This window comes from Balaenoptera physalus (assembly GCF_965194825.1).
Source record: "Balaenoptera physalus genome assembly, chromosome: 6".
NCBI lineage: Eukaryota > Metazoa > Chordata > Mammalia > Artiodactyla > Balaenopteridae > Balaenoptera > Balaenoptera physalus.
The window spans coordinates 106,033,145-106,054,749 of NC_138885.1; the positions used below are offsets into that span (position 1 = coordinate 106,033,145).

Genomic DNA, 21,605 nt, shown 5'->3' on the forward strand with positions numbered 1-21,605 from the left:
TTTTATGCTGGAGAGGAGAAAGGGAATCCTCCTATCCTGCTGGTGGAAATGTAAATTGGTACAGCCACTATGGAAAATAGTATGGAGGTCCTTTAAAAAACTAAAAAGAGAGCTCCCATATGATTCAGCAATCCCACACCTGAACATATATCTGGAAAAGACGAAAACTCTAATTCGAAAAGATACATACACCCCAATGTTTATAGCAGCACTATTTACAATAGCCAAGACATGGAAGCAACCTAAATGTCCATCAATAGATGAATGGATAAAGAAGATGTGGTACATATATACAACGGAATACTACTCAGCCATAAAAAAGAATGAAATAATGCCATTTGCAGCAACACGGATGGACCTAGAGATTATCATACTAAGTGAAATAAGTCAGACAGAGAAAGACAAATATCATATGATATCACTTACATGTAGAATCTTAAAAAATGATACAAATGAACCTATTTACAAAACAGAAATAGACATAGAAAACAAATTTATGGTTACCAAAGGGGAAAGGCAGGGATAAATTAGGAGTCTGGAATTAACAGATACACACTAGTATATATTCAATATCTTATAATAACCTATAATGGAAAAAAAAATCTGCAAAAGGATATATGTGTGTGTGTGTGTGTGTGTGTGTGTGTGTGTGTGTGTGTGTGTATATATATATATATATATATATATATATATATATATGAAACTGAATTGCTTTGCTGTTCACCTGAAACTAACACAACATTGTAAATCAACTATACTTCAATAAAAATAAATAAATAAAACAAAAAAAGATTATTTGGGAATTTTAAATATCTGTGCACACTTCTTTTCACTACTGAACACCCAACTCCTACCATAATGCTGAGCACATAGTAGGGGCTCCAAATTATTAGTTGAATGAATGAGTAAGGCTATTCAGGAACATCCAATCTACAGCAAAATTTACCAAGTGTAGTAGCAGAAGAACATTACTGATATGACACACACAGAAATCCTGGAGAGCAGACTTATATTTCTAGAGCACAGAACATGATCAGCTGTATAGTGACAGTCGAACAAGACCATGACTTCTGCAAATCTCTAAAACCATACTTCCCCACAAGGGGGGGAAAAAAAAAGCCTCAGTAGTCTACTCCAAGAGACTGTGCCTGACCAGCAATAAATGTGGTTTTGTGCTGAGTTTTGTTTCAAATATTGAGCAGTGGCTCCATCCTTTGACAGCGTTTAGCATAAAATAACTACTTAATAAATGTTGACAGAGGGAAAGAATCTTTTTGCACCTCTCCCTCTCAAATAGAGGGATTTTTCATTGCCTAGCTCTCAATACAGTGTTTTGCCAACAGACTAGGCACCATTAAATAATGCTGAATTGGACTGAAACTACCTGAGTGGTATTAATAAAAGACATAAATATTCGTGATACCTGATTTACTTTTGGAACTCAACATGCAGGTAAAATGAACTAAAAAATTTTTTATAATTACCAAATTAAGCACTATTATAATACTTTCAGATAGATTCTTCCTAACTTTCATTTTAATGGAATCCATTTGACAGATGAAGTACTAAATCAGGCATGTTATCAATCAATAAACACTACAGGAGTCTAGCAACTTGTATCCACGTCATCTATGTGGGTAACACCTCTTTTAGCTCAGTTATCCGTTTACTTTCAGCTCTGTTTATTAAAGATCACAGGGATTTTATTTTATTTTTTATTTATTTATTTTTATTGGAGTATAATTACTTTACAATGTTGTTCATTTTTGCTGTGCAATGAAGTGAATCAGCTATATGTATACCTATATCCCCACCCTCTTGGACCTCCCTCCCATCCCCCCACCCCAATCTCACCCATCTAGGTCGTCACAGAGCACCAAGCTGAGCTTCCTGTGCTTTAGAGCATGTTCCCGCTAGCTAGCTATTTTATGCATGGTAGTGTACATACATCAATCCTAATCTCCCAATTCGTCCCACCCTCCTCTTCCCCCCACCCCCGTGTCCACATGTCCGTTCTCTACATCTACATCTCTATTCCTGCCCCACAAATAGGTTCATCTGTACCATTTTTCTAGATTCCACATATATGCGTTAATATACAATATTTGTTTTTCTCTTTCTGACTTACTTCACTCTGTGCGACAGACTCTAGGTCCATCCACGTCTCTACAAATGACCCAATTTCGTACAAATGACCCAATTTCGTTCCCTTTTATGGCTGAGTGATATTCCATTGTATGTATGTACCACATCTTCTTTATCCATTCATCTGTCAGTGGACATTTAAGTTGTTTCCATGTCCTGGCTATTGTAAATAGGGCTGCAGTAATAAGTAGACTTGGGTTTGAATCCTAGTACCATGACCTGAGTATGGCCTTAGGCAAGGTACTGAACCTCACTGGCTCTTGGTTTCTTAATTTGTAAAATGAGTGTACAGTGTAAGTATAAGCCGTCTGAAGGGCCTGCCAAGTGCTGCACTCCCTTCTAAGAGACGTTGAGGGCACTGCAGGAGCCCTGGCAGTTCCTTTTAAAACTACAGCTACACTGACCCTCCCGACTCAGTCCCAGGAACCGTCACTTAAAAGAAGACAACTCACTGATAAGCAGTTCACCAATAGCCTGTTGTGAAAGTTCTGCCCCAAAAAGGGCATTAGTGATTAGCTGGGGCAATCAGAGTAGCTTGGAAACATGACCTAGGGATGCTAGGACCCTATCAAGCAGAGGCTGAAACGCTCTCCTTATTCTGCAACTCATGGCAATTCATCACCTCTTCTTCCCCTTACAAGCAAACTTTTTGAAGGTATTACCTACATTAGTCACAGCACGGTTGGCAAAACCCTGGGCATACCTAAGACCTTTTCAGGGGATTTGCGAGGTCAAAACTGTTCTCATAACAATACTGAGCCCTTGTCTACCTTTTTCACAGTGTTGACATTTGTACTAACGGTGTCAAAGCCGTGATGGGAAAAATAGCTGCAGCCTCAGCACAAATCACGGCAGGAACACAAACGTGAAGTAGGGATCATTATACTAGCATGATCATGATATTCTTCACCAGCAAGCACTCCTGGTGGGAGGAAGTCTGTTTCACTTTCAGATGTCCTTGATGAGCACTGAAAATTATTAATCTCAACTATTGAGTACACATCTTTTTAATATCCTGTGTGATGAGGTGAGAATTACACCTTCAGCTCTTGTGCTGCACATGGAAGTATAAAGGTTGTCTCAAGGAGAAGAACGTGCGCTTGAGCTACGAACCGAACTAGTCACTTTTTTCACAAAACATCATTTTTTACTTGAAAGAATGACTAACAAACTACAGTTATTCACACTTGGGTATTTGGCAGACATTTTTTCCAAAAATGAACCAAGTGAGACTGCCACGTCAAGCAGCTGAAAACAACTGACAGTGCTTGGTGCCAATGACAAGATTTGAGCTTTCAAGTGAAAACCAGAATTTTGGAAAATTTGTACATGTCGCTGTGAGTTTGACAGTTTTCTAATACTTAAAGATTTTTCGGAAGAGATTGGTGGTGATATTAACAAATGTGAACTTTTGATACTGTATCATGAATTGTGTGTCAACATTTAGAAGATGTCTGTAATTCAGTGAACCCATATTTTCCAAAAGACCAACGTCTGATGTTACAAAATCATCTATGGGTGAAAGACCCAGTAAAAGTGCAAGGAATACCAAGGAATTTTAATGTAACAGAGTAAAAAAGTTCACTGACATGGTTTCAGATTCCACATTGCAATTAATCTTTAAGAAACTGCCACTTGTTGAGTATCAAAGAAGAATATCCACAATTACCCAAAAAGGCTATTGAAATACTCCTCCCTTTTCCAACTGGCACAAAGCCAGATTTACTTCACATGCTTTAACCAAAACAACATATTGCAAGACTGAATGCAGAAGCAGATGTGAGAGTCCAGTTGTTTTCTATTAAGCCATACATTAAGCCATTTGTAAAAAATGTAAAACAAATGCAAAAAAAAGTTTGTTTTTGTATTTTAAAATGTAGTTATTTTTCAGTAAAAATATTATTCATAGCATGTAATGCCTTTATTAAGATGATTTTAAATGAATTCATAAATATTTCTTAAATTTCTCAATTTCAATTTTTAATATAGAAAATATAGTTCATAAAATAGAAGGAGTGTTCTCTCCAAAACAAAAATTTAGTTAGATCATTCTCTTGATTAAAATTCTTTAAAAATCACTCTCAGTTTTCAGGATAAAAATCCAAGCACCTTGCTCAAAATAGCTCATCAAATGTTGGATTTAACAGTATCTTCTAAAATTTAATATGCAAGTCTATTTTAGTTCAGGAATTCTACTTCTAGAAAGTTACCTCCTCACCCAAGAGTGCATGACTACATTGAAGGATGTTCACTGCAGAATTACTGAAGTATAAAAAATATAAATAGAATCTCAATGTGCAACAATAGGGTCTAATTAAATATACTATGCTACATCCATAGCGAGTGGCAGAAAACATACAGTAGAATCCCATTTTCGTAAAAAAGTCTGTAAATAAAAATATTTTTGAGCATGCACAGTAAAATTTTGGAAAGATATACATCAAACTGATAATGAAAGCTAGCGCTAGGAATTAGAACACATTTTCCTCTAAGAGTTTTATGGCTTTGCTTTTATATTTAGCATTTTAATATATCTAAAAATCATTTTGCATGTGATATGAGATAGGGGGCTCTAATTTATTTCTAAAGGAACAGCCAATTGCTGCAAGACTTTTGCTGAATGGTTTATCCTTTCCTCGCAGATTTGAAATGCTACTTTTATCCTATAAACTCCCCGTATATATATGGTACTGATACGAGAGTCCATCCTGTTCCACTAATTTTAACCTCTTCTAGTACCAGCCCCCGATGTGGTAAATAAGTATAGTTTTATAGTATGTTTCGGTAGCAGGAGGGTCAAATCCCCTCATTATTCTTTTTCAAAACATTTTTGGCAGTTTTGGCATAAATATTTTTCAAGACAAACTTTCGAATCAGTATATTAATTCCAAAATAGATTAAATGTATACACTGATTTAGGGAAACTTGTTTTTAGTCAAATTGAGCCTCTCCATTGAGGAATGTTACATGTCTGTGTTTATTCTGGTCTTTTTTTCTGTTCTTCAGTAATAAACATTTTTTCATTTAGAGTTAAGTTTACTCCAGGTATTTTAGTTTTTATTATTATTGTGGAAAAGATCTCTTTTAAAAAAAATTACAATTTAAGACTGATCTTGCTGGCATTTAAGAAAGCTATTGATTTTTACATACTTAAAACTGGCCACCTTCCAGAAATCGTGTATGGAACTTCATTTTGTCATAATTGTCTGACTGGCTTAGGTTTCTGTGTACCATAAATGCCACGTGATAAAACAAAGTAGCTGAAAAGTACAATGAAACAATAAAAACATGCTGCTCTTAATCCACACTGCATTCACTCCTGAATAAACGCTCCTGTGAGTATTCAAAGCACCATCAGGATAGGATTCCTGGGAGCCAGAAGGAACAGGGGAAATGGCTTCCTGGCATGGGAGCAATCTTCTCTATTAGCCAACCAGACTATTTAAAAAGGACACCAAAATATTACCAGTCTCCAAAGTATAAAACAAAGTAACTCCAACCAATGTTAGATATATACATCACCTCCTCAGGAGCTCCAAGTCTTTTTTAGCTGGGATTTTCTGAAAGTACCCTTCAAATAAGTCTTTTGCCAAATGACCATAGTTGTTAAAAGCAGTCTGGGAATAAATGATTCCCTATGTTTAAAATAAAACAGGAAAAAATAAAGTACATAAAATTAAATTTTAATTGTAAAGACAACAAGGCAGTCTGTCATCCAATACCAAGTTGTTTAAGTTTAATAGAAAAGTTAACATTTCTAATATTAATTTTTCTCAAAATGGTCAAAGAAGTACAGTCAACCACTACTCAAAAGGATTATCTGAATGCTCACTTTGTGACCTCCCCTCCCATAATAACGAGCCAAGCTCGAGATTTTTTCATAAAAGACTTGGTTTCTGAAAGCATAATCATACGAGTAGATCAGAGAAGCCCTTAACTGGGAACAAGGGGTCAGCGGAGTCTATTTTACCTTCCACTAAGGCTTCTATGTTTTACAATGGAAAACTGGCCTATGGTTAAGTAGGACTTAGAAAATGCAATATTTTCATGGCTTCTTACCTAGAGAAAAATCACAAATAAAAAATTTAAATCCAATACAAATAAATTTAAATTTTAATTGTTTAAGAACTCTTTTATTCAGCTTTCAGTAGCTTTCAATGGTTTATAAAGCCAAAAAAATTACTCAAAAACTGCTCAACACAGGATAAAGCTATTTATTACTGGCTTATAATTATATACAGCAGAGGTTATTCAAAGGGGAGGAAACAGGAGGGATGAGAGTAAGATGAAGAAACTTGGCAGTATTAATTACTCCAAACAATACTGGGGCAATATACTGGTTTCCAATTAAACAATTTGTCACCTTTTATTTAAAGAGGATGGAATCGGGACTTCCCTAGTGGCGCAGTGGTTAAGAATCCACCTGCCAATGCAGGGGAAACGGGTTTGATCCCCGGTCCAGGAAGATCCCACATGCCGCAGAGCAACTAAGCCTGTGCACCACAACTACTGAGCCTGCACTCTAGAGCCCGCGAGCCACAACTACTGAGCCCGCAAGCCGCAACCAATGAAGCCCACGCACCTAGAGCCCGTGTTCTGCAACAAGGGAAGCCACCACAATGAGAAGCCCACGCACCGCAAGGAAGAGTAGCCCCCGCTCGCCACCACTAGAGAAAGCCTGCACGCAGCAACGAAGACCCAACGAAGCCAAAAATAAAATAATAAATGAAATAAATTTTAAAAATAAATAAATAAAGAGGATGGAATCTTCCAGTAGTATTAAGGTTTAGACTTTAAACCTAAAAATATCTGTGGAGGACATACCTGACTTTAGTATTGTGCTTATAATACCAACACATCATTAAAGGTTATCAAGAAATACACATTTGGAGGCCAGTATTCCAAAGTATCAACATTCAGAATGGACCTATATCTAATTTACCCTATAAATATTTGAGAGTAAGGTAGACAAGGTAATGTCAGCCCCAAAGCATTGCAGGGATGTGAAGTTTCTGGCTAGGAACCTGCATTTGTTAGAGATGAGATTTCTCTAACATCTACAAGTCAGTTCATGCTTAGTTCCCACTGAGTAGCATAGATAACAATATCTAGGGATACTATATAGATAGATCTATAGGTAATACCCCCAGATATTACAGAGTTTCAGATTGAGGGATGATTGCTATCTTAGCAATGGCCAGGAATCATCACAGAGAAGTGAATTCGAGCTGAGTTTTGCAGAACGTGTGAGACGTTTCATTTATTATCTCTCTTGGAATACATGGCCAATATGTAATGCCCAAGGACGCTTAAGCTATATCTTACTTCACATAATATGACAGTGTTTAAAGCTTAACAAATTGTTATTTTTTTCCCTATCATTTACACTATGTTTCAGAGAAATTTCCCCTTGACTTATAGTTGATCTTCAACTGGAAATTCCTTCCTAGAACTTTGACTTTAAGTTTCTCTCTCTCCTAATAAAGGATTAGTGATATACCAAGAAATAACAAGATAATCTAGAAAAATTCATTCTTTAAAGCAGCGATTCTCAACCTTCACGGTGAATTTGAATTTCCTTCACTGTGCAACTGAATCAGCTTTAAAAAATACCAACACCTGGATTCCATAGTTTGGAGTCAAGCTTATATACCACTATTTTTTATTTCATAGATGATTCTAATATACAGCCAGGAGTGAGAATCATTGGCTTAACTTAACCTTCTTGACAATCTGGTTGTAAATCAAAGAATACTTCTTTCTGGTTTTATCTGTTTTTAAAAGCCAATCTTTTCTAGTATACATGCATATTAACAAATACCTCTATTAACAACACAAATGCAATCAGAAGAACACAATTTGTCAACGGCTTTCATAGTGAACATTTACCTACAGGGGCAACACAGTCGATCCTTATTCCACTGCTGGCCCGTTCCACAGCTAAGGATTTGGTGAGGTTGTAAACACCTTCTCTGGCAGCTCCACTATGCCTTTAAAAGACAAAATACAAACATTACAATCAGCTTCTGTTGAGTATGTCTCCCTTAACTAAATTGATAGGTGTACCAATGACCTGCCAGAGTCCCACAACAATGTTCTTGTTATGAGTCCCTGTCTGAACCATAAGAAAGAACCAGGTCCTTCAATATTAAAGCAAAGCCACAGCTATCTGATAGCCAAACAAATCTCATGTAAGTCAAGGCCCACATAAGATCCCCCAAATCATCATGTGCATAAGAGGAATATTCTGAAGAACTTTTGATTATGGAAGAAAACAAACAAATTGGTAATTTTGAGGGTTACAAGTGTGGTTATTTTTTAAATCAATTTTAGATAATAAGGGATATGAAATTCATACTTCAGGCTAGAAATAGTACCAACAGAATTTCTAGACATAAAAAAATTTAAATTAATTTTAATATGTTTCCAGAGAAGAGGTTCAAATACTTAGGTCTGTATCCGTATGGTGCAAAAAGGTATAGACATACTATGGCTTAGAATCTCTAATTAAAAGGTCCTCAGAACCAAGTATGTGAGATCTGGGGGTGTACCCACTCCTCACTAGAGAGCACCTCCATAGCCCCATTTTCCTGGAGAAAGTCCCCCTCAGCCCCCATGTTGGCTGCAAAAGCCCTGGCAGGACTCCAGGTAGAAACCAACGGCTCCATCTGCCAGAATCACCTGAGCAACCTCACCACCATCAAATGTGGCCACCACCTGTGCCACTCTGCATCCAACAGTCCCGGGTGGACTTATAGGACAGGTTTCCTTGCTTGCCACCAATGCTAGGAAGGGTCCTTCTGGAGTAATGCCCGGCTGGATAGGATGACACGACGGTGAACACGCAGCTTCACGCCACCAGGAGCAAGAGGCGGGGCAGAACAGATGAGCATATGCAGGAAGCATAGTCGAGTTCGGGCAATTTTCTGTGAGGAGAACCTAGAGGTGTCTGTCCCCTTGCACTCATCCCCTGACCACCAGGGCCACCATATGAGGTCCTGCCTCTCATCACAGGAAAAGGCTCAGCAGTGACCTAGAGCCCCTGAAGAAGAAAGTGGCAGGTGTTCAGAAACAAATAGCCACGCAAGAAAGAAACCCACTAGGACTGGGTGCAGGGGTGGGGGTGGGGAGGGAATGGAGGGAGGGGGAGAGAGAGAGAGTTGGAAAATCAGAGACAGAAATTACTCTCTGAATTTGAGCACCTGGGCCAGTTTGTTGAATGTGAGCGAGAGGCAGTTGAACGGAGTGGGATGCCACCCAAATATGCTGCTGCGCTGGTATATTGATTATTTTCAGCTGTGGGCACTTGAAAAACAGCAAACGCAGAGAGAGGCTTTCTCTGAACCCCCCTCATCGGCTAAAAGGAACGCAGGGTCATAAATCCCCTGCCTGGGAGTCTCATCAACCAGGGAAGGCTGACTGTTGTCACATGACGGGAGACTAGATGTCGACACCACATGCGGACAAACTTTGTCACCAACTCTCATACCTCCCATCCATTCTTCAAAGGGCCCATTCATCTTTCCTAAAAATCATATACTCCCCACCCCAAGAGGGCTATTTCCCCTCTCTCCTTTCCCTATTAAGATAGTATTTAGCCCTGAATTCGAAGCCACGACAGGCAGTTGCTCATTTTTCCCTGGGTACCTCCCATGTATACATGAGATATACATGAGAATAAACTTCTATTTGTTTTTCTCCTGTTCATCTGTCTTTTATTGCAGGAGTCTCAGCTAAGAGCTCAGAAGGGCAGAGGGAAAATTATTTATCCTCCCCTACATAGTTCTCAAGGTTAGCCGAGAAGGACATTTAATACAAACTCAATGCAAACACAATAGCATTTTCAGACTACATCTCCACACTCAAAGATCTACTAAAGGAGTTGGCAGAGAAGAGTGTGATGTCAGAAGGGAAAGTGCTGCTGGATGTCGAGACCACCCATGACAGGTGTGAAAGCCTGAAGCGCCCAGCTCTCTGTTCGTTCCATAAGGAAGGAAGGAGACGGCCTTCCTCTGCAGTACTTGGCACTGCAGAAAATTACACAGAAACTGAAAGTTACTCTGGATCTTGAAACAGCACATCCTAGTCTTTCTGTCTCTGAGGATTAAAAAAAAATTGGTGACATTTGTGAAGAAAAAGCAGAGTTTATCCAGAGAGATTTATGGCTTATCCAGTAGTCCTGGGTTCTGAAGGATTTCATTCCAGCTGGCATTACTGGGAGGTCCAGGTGGATGAGATGCCTGAATGGACCATGAGGTTTGTAAAAACTCCCCTTCCAGGAGAAAAAAGTGACCTCCATCAAAACAGAACAGATGGTGGACAGTTCAGCTGCAGGATGGTGACTATGTCGCATGAGGCACTGTTCCAGCCACTTTTCTGAAGCAAAAGCCCAGAAGAGAAGGAAGGGCATTTATCTGGACTAGGAGTTCCATGAGATTTCATTTTGGCATCTGAATAACATCTCACAGCCATTCTTTCACTGAGAAAATGTTCTGAAATACTAAGGCCTTATTTGTGTATCAGATATGATTTGAAATGTCTTACACTGTGTGAAGGAAGAGAGTATGAGCGATAAACCACCCTAAAGGCTGTCACACTGCTTCATTTTCTTCCTGTAATTTATGAATAGGAGGCAGAATAATACCTAACTCTCAGTGAATCTAGCACTAACAATTTTTTTTTCAATGCTTCCAGGACTTAAACATATAAATGAAATCATACATACATGCTCTTTTCTATCTGGCTTCTTTCACTCAGAATAATTATTTTCAGATTTATCCACATTGCTGCATGAATCAATAGTTCACTCCTTTTCATTTCTGAGTAGCACATTATACATATATACCACGATTTGTTTATTCATTCACCCATTGGTAGGCATTTGGGCTATGAATTCTCTCTCCATGGGAGATATGAGTTGCTTTTTGGCCCATCTCTTGCCCTTGTAATTATTGACAATGACCCAAAAGATCAGCAGGCCAGTCTAAGCTCCTCTGCACAGATTGTAATGGAAATTGGACTATTCTTAGACGACACTGAAAATGTCAGAAAATGATCAGAACCCCAGAGAAACACGTGCAAAGACAGCAATACAATTCAAACACACACACACAAGAGATATCCAGGTAGCCTTTCAACAAATGAAAAGATGCTGCACTGAGATACCATTTCTTGCCCATCAGAGTTGTCCAGAAATTGACAAGACACATTTTTGGTGAGGCTGTGAGGAACAGGCATTCTCATTCATTGATGATGGAGTGCACAATGCAAAGAAACTTGCAAATGCCTAACAGGATGCATTTACTCTTCACCCAGCAGTCCAACTTCCCGGATACACCCTAAATATATACGTCCACAAATATGAAACAAATACTTACAGTGTTATTCATCACAGAATTATTTGTAATAGCAAAACATAGAAACACAAATTTCTATTAAATTTGAGACAATGTGTGCATTTGAAACAATGAATTTGAAAAGAAATCCTTGATTCCATAGTGGTATACTAAAAAAGTTAATAATAATAATAATAACATATATAGGGAGAAGTGATGGTTGTGGTGTAACTAAAAGTCTTTTTATGGAAGAGTATCAGCTAAAAAACATAGAAGCGGGACTTTCGGGGAGGGGGGGGCCTTCAAGATGGCAGAGGAGTAAGACATGGAGATCACCTTCCTCCCCACAAATACATCAGAAATACATCTGCATGTGGAACAACTCCTACAGAACACCTACTGAACGCTGGCAGAAGACCTCAGACTTCTCACAAGGCAAGAAACTCCCCACGTACCTGGGTAGGGCAAAAGAAAAAAGAAAAACAGACAAAAGAATAGGGACGGGACCTGCAGCAGTGGGAGGGAGCCGTGAAGGAGGAAAGGTTTCCACACACTAGGAAGCGCCTTCGTGGGCGGAGACTGAGGGGGGCGGAGGGGGGGAGCTTCGGAGCCACGGAGGAGAGCGCAGCCACAGGGGTGCGGAGGGCAAAGCGGAGAGGTTCCCGCACGGAGGCTCGGCGCCGAGCAGCACTCACCACCCCGAGAGGCTTGTCTTCTCACCCGCCGGGGCGGGCGGGGGCTGGGAGCTGAGGCTCGGGCTTCGGAGGTCAGATCCCAGGGAGAAGACTAGGGTTGGCTGTGTGAACACAGCCTGAAGGGGGCTAGTGCGCCACAGCTAGCCGGGAGGGAGTCCGGGAAAAAGTCTGGACCTGCCCAAGAGGCAAGAGACCATTGTTTCAGGGTGCGCGAGGAGAGGGGATTCAGAGCACCGCCTAAATGAGCTCCAGAGATGGGAGGGAGGAAGAGAGGGGGGAAAGACACAGAGAGAGAATGCAAATGCAGCAAAATGTTAGCACTTGGTGAATCTAAATGAAAGGTATACAGACACAGCTCGGAGATTCGGCAGGTTCAGTTCCAGACCACCACAATAAAGCAATATTGCAATATTGCAATAAAGTGAATCACGCAAATTTTTTTGTTTCCCAGTGCATATAAAAATTATGTTTACACTATACTATAGTCTATTAAATGTGTGATAGCATTATGTCTAAAAAAATAATGTACAACCTTAATTTTAAAATATTTGAGACTTCAGCAAGTCGTAATCTTTTTGTAATAGTAACATCAAAGATCTCTGACCACAAATCATCATAACAAATATAATAATAATGAAAAATTTGAAATACTGTGATAATTACCTAAATATGACACAGAGACACAAAGTAAGCAAATGCTATTAGAAAAACAGTGCTGGCAGACTTGCTCGATGTGCAACAAAGCAAAACATAATAAAACGAGGTATGCCTAATAGGAGTTCACTGTATTATTTCTTTAACTTCTTCACACATTCAAGAGGTTTCCAAAAATAAACTGGGAGAAAGAAATTTCTATATTAGTAAAATGAATAATTAAAGGCTATAAAAAAGTCTAAATTCACCAGTAACTTTTATGTGGATGTTCCCACAAGTCTTTAACAATAGCATATTGCGTCAAAGAGTACAAGTCGAAAAACCTGGAACTTCAGGGTAGTCATGACTTAAATCATTTTAATTACATAAAAAATACATGTTCATTTTAGAAAAATTAGAGAAAGCAGATATGCAAAAAGATGAAAATAATATGTAATTTTACCTCCCAGAGATAATATGTCAGTATTTTGGCATAAACTCCTTCAGAATTATGTCTATTCATATACAGCCATATATAAATATATACTGTTTTTTGCAGAAATGTGATCATGCTGGATAGAATGTTTTATAACCTGCTTTTCACTCGATGTCTGGGAATATCTTTTCATATTGAGAAGTATATTTTTATAACTATATTTTTAGCGGCTGCATAGTACTCTATCCTGTAGATGTATAAAACTTCACTCATCTAATATTTTACTCTAGAATATTTAAATGGTTTTCAGTTTTCCACTATTATTATTATGGTACAGAAAAATGTATATTTCATATTCCTTGTTTTCAAAACCAAAAGCTAAGTCCCATTGTTTAGAGTAAAAACAAAACAAAACAAAAACTATAGGCCCTGTATTCTTCAATTCTGGCTAATAAAAATCATAACTGAATCTAGACTCTGCAGACTTCTAATTAATGGCTGTTGGCAAGGAACCTCAGGTTGGTAAGAGACTGCTGACTTGAGTGCTGGAAGGTGCTGAAGTGCTGAGCTATGAAGGGTGGGTTACAGACTACAAGCTATCTCCTAATACTCATTCTCCTCTTCTTACATAGAAATTGAATTTTTACTTAGGTACATAGCTACTCACCTAAAGATTCTATTTCCCAGTATCCCTTATAGGTAGGTATGATTGTTTAAATGAGTTCTAGCTAATGATGAATGTCAGTGAATGTAATGGCGCCACTTTCAGATGGTGCTGTTAAAAAGAATGAGTGAGTATTACATTTTTCCTCATTCCTACTTTCTGGAATGCAGTTACAATGACAGGAACTGGAGCAGCCATTTTGGACCATGGGATGGAAACCACATGTCAAAGATAGTAAAGCAAGAAATAGGGACCTTATTCCCTAATGATTATGGAACTACCATACTATCCCTGGACTATATACCTTGAGTTTTTATGTGAGGGAGAAATCAACTATCTTATTCAAGCTCCTCTTTTTTATGGGTCTCTACACTTCAGCAGCTCATCCTGTATCACAATTAATACAGAACTGTATACTACCAGTTAGATAAAGATGAGGCTGGAAGTGTCTGCAAGACCTTTGATTTAGAGATACTAAGAATATAAAGCCTAACCCATGGTGGGGTGAAGACCCTGTGGTTCAGAATTACACTCGTTCCACATTTTTCAGCATAAAAAATGTCTTGGATAGTTTGTAAGGGAACTCTTCAGTTACCCAACTTCAGGGTTGAGTATTACCACCTATGAAACATAAGCTTTAATCTAAAGACTATGCATGTGTGCTAATTACTTATTAGTCATAAAAAATGTGGACTCTGGTATTCTCCCTGAAGATTTCACTGAATTAATTAATAGGTCGTTGTAATAGATTTAACAGATTCATTTCTTAAAAACAAAATAAGTGTGGAGTCTTCCTTCATTTTATGAAGCACTTTTTAGCACTATCTTTGTACAAATTCTGAATAATTTTTACATGATAACTTCCTAGAAATAAAATTAACTGATCAAACAATATTTGTATTTTATAAATGTGGCCGAATTACTATCCAGAAATACAGCAATTTGCATTGCTATGTTGTACATAAGTTAAATCAGGGCAGTAAGTGTTGATGACATGGAGCTTCTGAGCCCATAACAATTTCTCTTTCAGGATTCTCTATGATCTTTACATAAAGACACTTGGACTTCTTGGATGACTGATCACACTTGCCTGCTTTGCACATGTAGAAGGCGCCCGTCAGGTTGGTTTCAATCACAGCATTCCACCCCTTTGAACTGATGTGTTCAGAAGGAGAGAAGAACTGGCCTCCTCCATTGTTTACCAAGAAACTGATCTGACCATAAAAGTCTAAGGTGGCTTTGACCAAATTATTCACCTAAAGAAAAACCTTAAAAGTGAACTGGTTACAGACAGAGAAAGACAAATACTGTATGATAGCACTTATAATGTGGAATCTAAAAAATACAATGAATTAGTGAATATAACAAAAAATAAGCAGATTCACAGACATAGAGCCCAAACTAGTGGTTACCAATGTGGAGAGGGAAGCAGGGAAGGGCAATGTAGGGGTAGGAGATTAAGAAGTACAAACTATTAGGTATAAAATAAGCTACAGGAATATATTATACAACATGGGGAATATAGCAAATATTTTATGATAACTATAAATGGAGCATAACCTTTAAAAATTGTGAATCACTATATTATACACCTGTAACATATAAATTGTACATCAACTGCTCTTCAATAAATAAATAAATAAAATGTTAAAAGTGAACTGGTTAATAACCTAACTTGCTACTTGGACTTTATCACCTGCTTTGGGAGAGTAGCAGAGCTTGCAGTGTCTCACAGTGAATAGTAACTCTGAGAACCACAGTAAATGGAGAGGTAGTCACAATGAATAAACCTGAAAATCCTATATCAGTGAATAATTTACCAGTATCCGATACCCATAGATCATAAAGCTAAATTTGGAATTTTAATGACAAGATTTATCCAAGGACCTGGATCACCCCTCCATTGTTTTAATCTGTAAGCTACCAACACAGAATAATGGATAGTGATGAAACAGACATTATGAAATGAGTTAAAGGGCAAAAGGCACAAAAGGTAGTCTCCAGATGAAACTGTCCTTGCTTAGCTTCCCTACTTTTCTTCCTTTCCTCTCTTTCTCCTGAGGCCACTCACTCAATAGATCATTAGCTCAAGAATCTCCTTCACAGGCTCTGCTTCTAGTGAACCTCATCTAAGATAGCTACTATGGGAAAACTTAAAGCACAGTCAGGTTTAGGGACAACTACTATAAATTAAAATGAATGAATAAGATAGATTTGCATTCCTCAAAAAACTAAAAATAGAGTTGCCATATGATCCAGAAATCCCACTCCTGCACTGCTGGCCATATACCCAGACAAAACTATAATTTGAAAAGATACATGCACCCCAATGTTCATAGCAACAGTATTACAATAGCAAGACACTGAAACAACCTGAATGTCCATCAACAGATGAATGGATAGATGTGACACACACACACACACACACACACACACACACACACACACACACACAATGGAATAATACTCAGCCATTAAAAAGAATGAAATAATGCCATTTGCAGCAACATGGATGGATCTAGAGATTATCATACTAAGTGAACTAAGTCAGAAAGAGAAAGACAAATACCATATGACATCACATATATGTGGAATCTAAAATAAAACACAAATCAATATATCTATGAAACAAAAACAGACTCACAGATATAGAGAACAGATTTGTAGTTGCCAAGGGGGAGGGAAGGATTGGGAGTTTGGGATTAGCAGATGCAAGCCATTACATATGGAATGGATAAACAACAAGGTCCTACTGTATAGCACAGGGATATTACACTCACAAACAGTCCACATTCAATATTCATGTATGGAATAAATGACACTTAGAAAGGTAAAGAATAAAATGGCTCTCTGTTTGACCACAACCATTCTAGTTGTACATGATGAGGTAGCTTCCGCATATTAAAATAAGGCACTTTAAAAAACTATTTTTCAAGATTAGGTTATAATTTAGTGAGTTACAAATGCAGACAACTTTTGGAAATTCTGATAGGCAATCTGAGAGCTTTATACAGCAAATATTAAAAAGATTCACCATGAATTCCTTGCAAGGCAAGACTAACTTTAAAATAGAATTCAATTTATCAAAATTGATGTATAGGACTTCCCTGATGGCGCAGTGATTAAGACTCCGCCTGCCAATGCAGGGGACACAGGTTCGAGCCCTGGTCCGGGAAGATCCCACATACCGTGGAGCAACTAAGCTCGTGCACCACAACTACCGAGCCTGAGCTCTAGAGCCCGTGAGCCACAACTACTGAACCGGCGTGCCACAACTACTGAGGCCCACATGCCTAGAACCCGTGCTCTGCAACGAGAGAAGCCACCGCAATGAGAAGCCCACTCACCTCAACAAAGAGTAGCCTCCGCTCGCCGCAACTAGAGAAGCGTGCAGCAACGAAGACCCAACACAGCCAAAAATAAATAAATAAATAAATAAATTTATTTTTTAAAAAATCGATGTATAATTTTCAATAAAGCATATATTATACTGTCAGGAGAACCGTTATTCCTTTCATCTTCTGTTTCCAGGAGGAAGCTTCTACTCCCAGGAGGGGAAAGAATTGAAATCCACGTTTCTAGCCCAGGTCCAACCCTCAGCCAGGTTTCCCTGAGTTAGGAGGAATAGCTAATCTGATTAACAAAACGGAAAGGAGAAACAAGTTCCCCTGGATTAGCCACTGTCTCTGCCCATCACCTTCTTTTCTTTGATCTTTCTGCCTTAAAGATGGGCATTAACTGCTCTAGTTCCCAGAGTAGAGCACAGGCTAACAAGGCATGGAAATCTGACATCTACAACTCTTCCTAAATCCACATTAAGAAGTTAAGCCTCATTAAAAAAAAAAAAAAAAAATCCTCAAGAATACTAAGGTGATTAATGCCTGACTTTGTTCAAGGCCTCAAATAAGAGATATAATGAAAATATAAATAGGATTATTCAAAGGAATTATCTAATTAGAAGCTTACTAAATTATCACTAATTACTATCTGAACCCTGAAGCCTTCAGGAAAGTTATCTAATATTAGCAGAGCTATACTGGGACACAACTTTAAAAGGCTATTTATTTTAACTGCTATATAAACTTGAACCAGGGGGCAAAGGAATTACAAGGCAGAATGCTGCAGTGCTGGGTAGAACTAGAAACTTAAATTTCCATTAAAGGAATGGTTAAATAAATTATTACACATCCATACAATAGAATACTATATAACTTAGACAAGAATGAGGTACTACTATATGCACTAGCATGGAAAGAAAAAATTAGAGAGCAGTAAGAATACTACAGTCACAGTTTTGTAAATAACAAAATACACACAAGTGTATATGTATGCATGTGGGTGACTCATAGAAAATCACCAGGAAAGGGATTTAGGAGACGGGCAGAATGGGAAAGCTCATTTTTTTAATATACTTCCATACTACCTGAATTTATTGCAATGCTCTTATTTTATAATAAACTAGAAAATTATTAGATGATATCCTTCTCCTCACCATTATGCTAAATGATGTGGATGGACTTTTTTTGTTGTTTATATGAGTTGCTAGAGAAATTCAGAAAGCTTGATAAACTTATTTAGAACAAGGTACAGAAGTAACTAGCAAATAATGAGTTATTTCCACATCAGTGGCATTTGTAGCCAAATATATTGCTTTTCTGCTTGGGCTAATACTGATTCCTTTCAATCTTCAACTCAGAGTGCTACATTTAAGCACCTTCTAGGTCCCTGGTGTTGATAAGAGCCTAGTCACCAGAGCAAGAAAGAGTGCTGTCTTGCCTCACAATTTCCACTTGCAATTCCTACTTTCATTTCATCCACTGTCACAGAAAGAGAATGACTAACTTGAGGACAGAGACAAGGATCTGGCTTGAATTCAATGTGAATGGTCTTAGGTTCAATATTCTTTGATGGAATCAGGACTCCTCTGGTCTAAGAGCATCTGTCAAATAGAGGAAGAGGGTTCCAATTCTGTTCGCTGCATCCTGCCCTTGTGAGCTAGGGCTTTCAGCATCCTCTCAGAAAAGGGACAGTCAAAATCATTTGGATGTGAAAGACAACACAATAATCACTTTTAAAAGCATGCCTCGGACTTGCCTGGTGGCGCAGTGGTTAAGAATCCGCCTGCCAATGCAGGGGACATGGGTTCGAGCCCTGGTCCGGGAAGATCCCACATGATGCAGAGCAACTAAGCCTGTGCGTCACAGCTACGGAGCCTGCACTCTACAGCCCGCGAGCCACAACTACTGAGCCCGCACACCACAACTACTGAAGCCCACACGCCTAGAGCCCATGCTCCACCACAAGAGAAGCCACCACAATGAAAAGACCGTGCACCACAGCGCGCAAAGAGTAGCCCCCGCTCACCGCCACTAGAGAAAGCCTGCGCGCAGTAACGAAGACCCAAAGCAGTCAAAAATAAACAAATAAAATAAATAAATTTATTTTAAAAAAGCATGCCGCAAAACCCAGCTTGTAATTCACACCAAAAAATAGAAGGCTTCTCACTGGAAATTGAATTGGCTAACATTTTATTTTATTTGCCCAATCTGGGCTTCTATAACAATTTTCAGGAAACAGCCATTAATCCTGGCATAAAAAAATAAAGCTGAGCAAGTCAGAGTAAAAATCATTTGTATATTCTTTCACGGAAGGAAATGCATTTCCAATACATTACTCTTTTTTTAAGTACATTGGAAGGTTGAACCAGGATCTGACCAATCTGCTGTGAAGCCTGGTATCTGACCTTCACAGAAATGATAACCGATTCTACTTTTCTAAAGGGTTTTCCTGAACAGGGTTAGTCTTGGTGTTGGAAGTAAAGTGGGTAGTAATGGTGATGAAGCTACACCAGGGTCAGATTGAGAAATGCTAATTTCCTTTTTTTTTCTTATTAAGAAGTATTTCTTCCTTTTTTTCAACATACTTTTTTTTTAAGTTCATACTCTGTGCCGGGCATTAGAAACACAATGGTAAGCAAAGACAACTTACATGTTCATTAAAAAAATTTGAAAAATGAGTACAATTTAACCACTCATCATTCAAATCATTTCCAGAAAAAGTAGTTGCTGATAACAATGTTATAAACATCTTTTCAGTCTTCTTCTGCATATATATTTTTCATTAACAATTAAATTGGAATGCTATATTTTGTTTAGAATCCTGATTTTTTTCAATTATATGGTATGCATTTGACAACAAAATCTTCAATAGCAAGATGTTTAAATAGCAGCATATTTCATTGTTACTGATTTAGTCATTTCCCTTATCATGTTTCACCATTCAACACTACATTCTTGTACACAAATCCGTGCTTGTCCCTCATTATTTCCAAAGACTAAATTCCTGAGAGAGGAATTACTAGGTCATACAGCACAAATACTGTTAACACTTTTGGATTTTTTTTCCCCAAACTGACCCCTAGAAAGCTCGTAATAATTTACATTCTTGCCTGCCTTCTCACTTCCTCACCAACACGTTCATTTTCCCCAATGTTTTAAAATTTTGTTAAAAAAACAATGGCACCTTTTTATTGCTATATTTTGCATTTCATTGCCAAAAAAGTTGACTATTTTTTCATATACTTACTGTTTTTTTTTTAGTTCTTGATTTAAAATGCTTGGCCCATAACAGAAGCCTATTTTTCTATTAGTTGTTAGATCTTTTCCTTATTTATTTATGAGATCTCTTTATATAATAAATTTGTTGTATATTGTAAATGTTTTTCTTCATGTTCATTCAAACTTTATTCATATATATTTTTTAATTCAATGAGGATATACATCTTCATATTTATCTATTTTCCCTTTCGTGGTTTCTTTCCTTGTTTATTGTTTATAAAGTCCTCCCTTCACCCAAGTTAAGGTAAATATTACAAGAGATTCGAGAAGATTATATGATGGGAGCCTTTTACCTTTTCCAGCTAAATGAAGTCTTCCCATGTTTCCTAATCATTCATTAGGCAATAAATAGAATGAATTTTTTTTTTTTTTTTTTTTTGGCCCAGCAGCGCCGCTTGTGGGATCTTAGTTCCCCGCCCAGGGATCCAGCCCAGGCCCACCAGCAGGAAAGCCCTGAGTCCTAACCACTAGATCGCCGGGGAATTCCCTAGAAAGAATTAATTTTAAACTCACATCCGTAATTAGTTCCATAGCATGATTCCACACGTCTCCTTAATCCCCACCTCGGACACAGTATCTCTGGCTCTAAATTTTCCCTTTAGTTTACAAATAGTGGTTCATCATCCGCCGCTTCTCCACAACTTTTCTTAGAACTCTCCTCTCTCCACTCTCCCTCGCGGTTTAAATTTCACCCACAGCTACATATCCTTTGCTTTGCAACTTCACGCTCTCCTAAGCCCGCCTCTGGCCCCCTGGCTCCCGACCCCAGGTTACGCCAGCTTCTAAGGATCCCTCGCTCTGAGTACCGTAGCCCAGGGGCCTGCTCACGCACCTAGATGCAGGAGCTCGGTCGCGATGGCCTTTCCGATGCCCGTACCCCCGCCGGTGACGATGGCCACTTGGTGCTGCATCAAGCCTGCTGCCAGGCAGCTTTTGCCCTTGACCTAAGAACTCACGGCCACGGGACATTTGAGTGATGAAGCGTAGGCCAGATTAAATCACTGGGTCCACGCCGCCTTTTAAATATGCCGGAGAGAGCGCTCACGTCCACGTGACCGCCCGGGCCCCGCCCCGCCCCGC

General features: G+C 38.5%; 1 protein-coding gene across 1 annotated transcript in view; it reads right to left on the bottom strand.

Moving 5' to 3' along the window:
- Nucleotides 1-21,584, bottom strand: part of MREG (melanoregulin) — a 115,043-nt gene extending 93,459 nt beyond the window's left edge. Inside the window, exons 1-3 of the mRNA XM_082467495.1 lie at nt 21,358-21,584; nt 8,039-8,135; nt 5,668-5,780 (exon numbers count right to left, since the gene is read on the bottom strand). Of these exons, the coding sequence (XP_082323621.1) occupies nt 5,668-5,780; nt 8,039-8,135; nt 21,358-21,494 (347 nt within the window). The 5' untranslated portion in view covers nt 21,495-21,584. The remainder of the gene's footprint in view (nt 1-5,667; nt 5,781-8,038; nt 8,136-21,357) is intronic.
- Nucleotides 21,585-21,605: the final 21 nt, after the last annotated feature.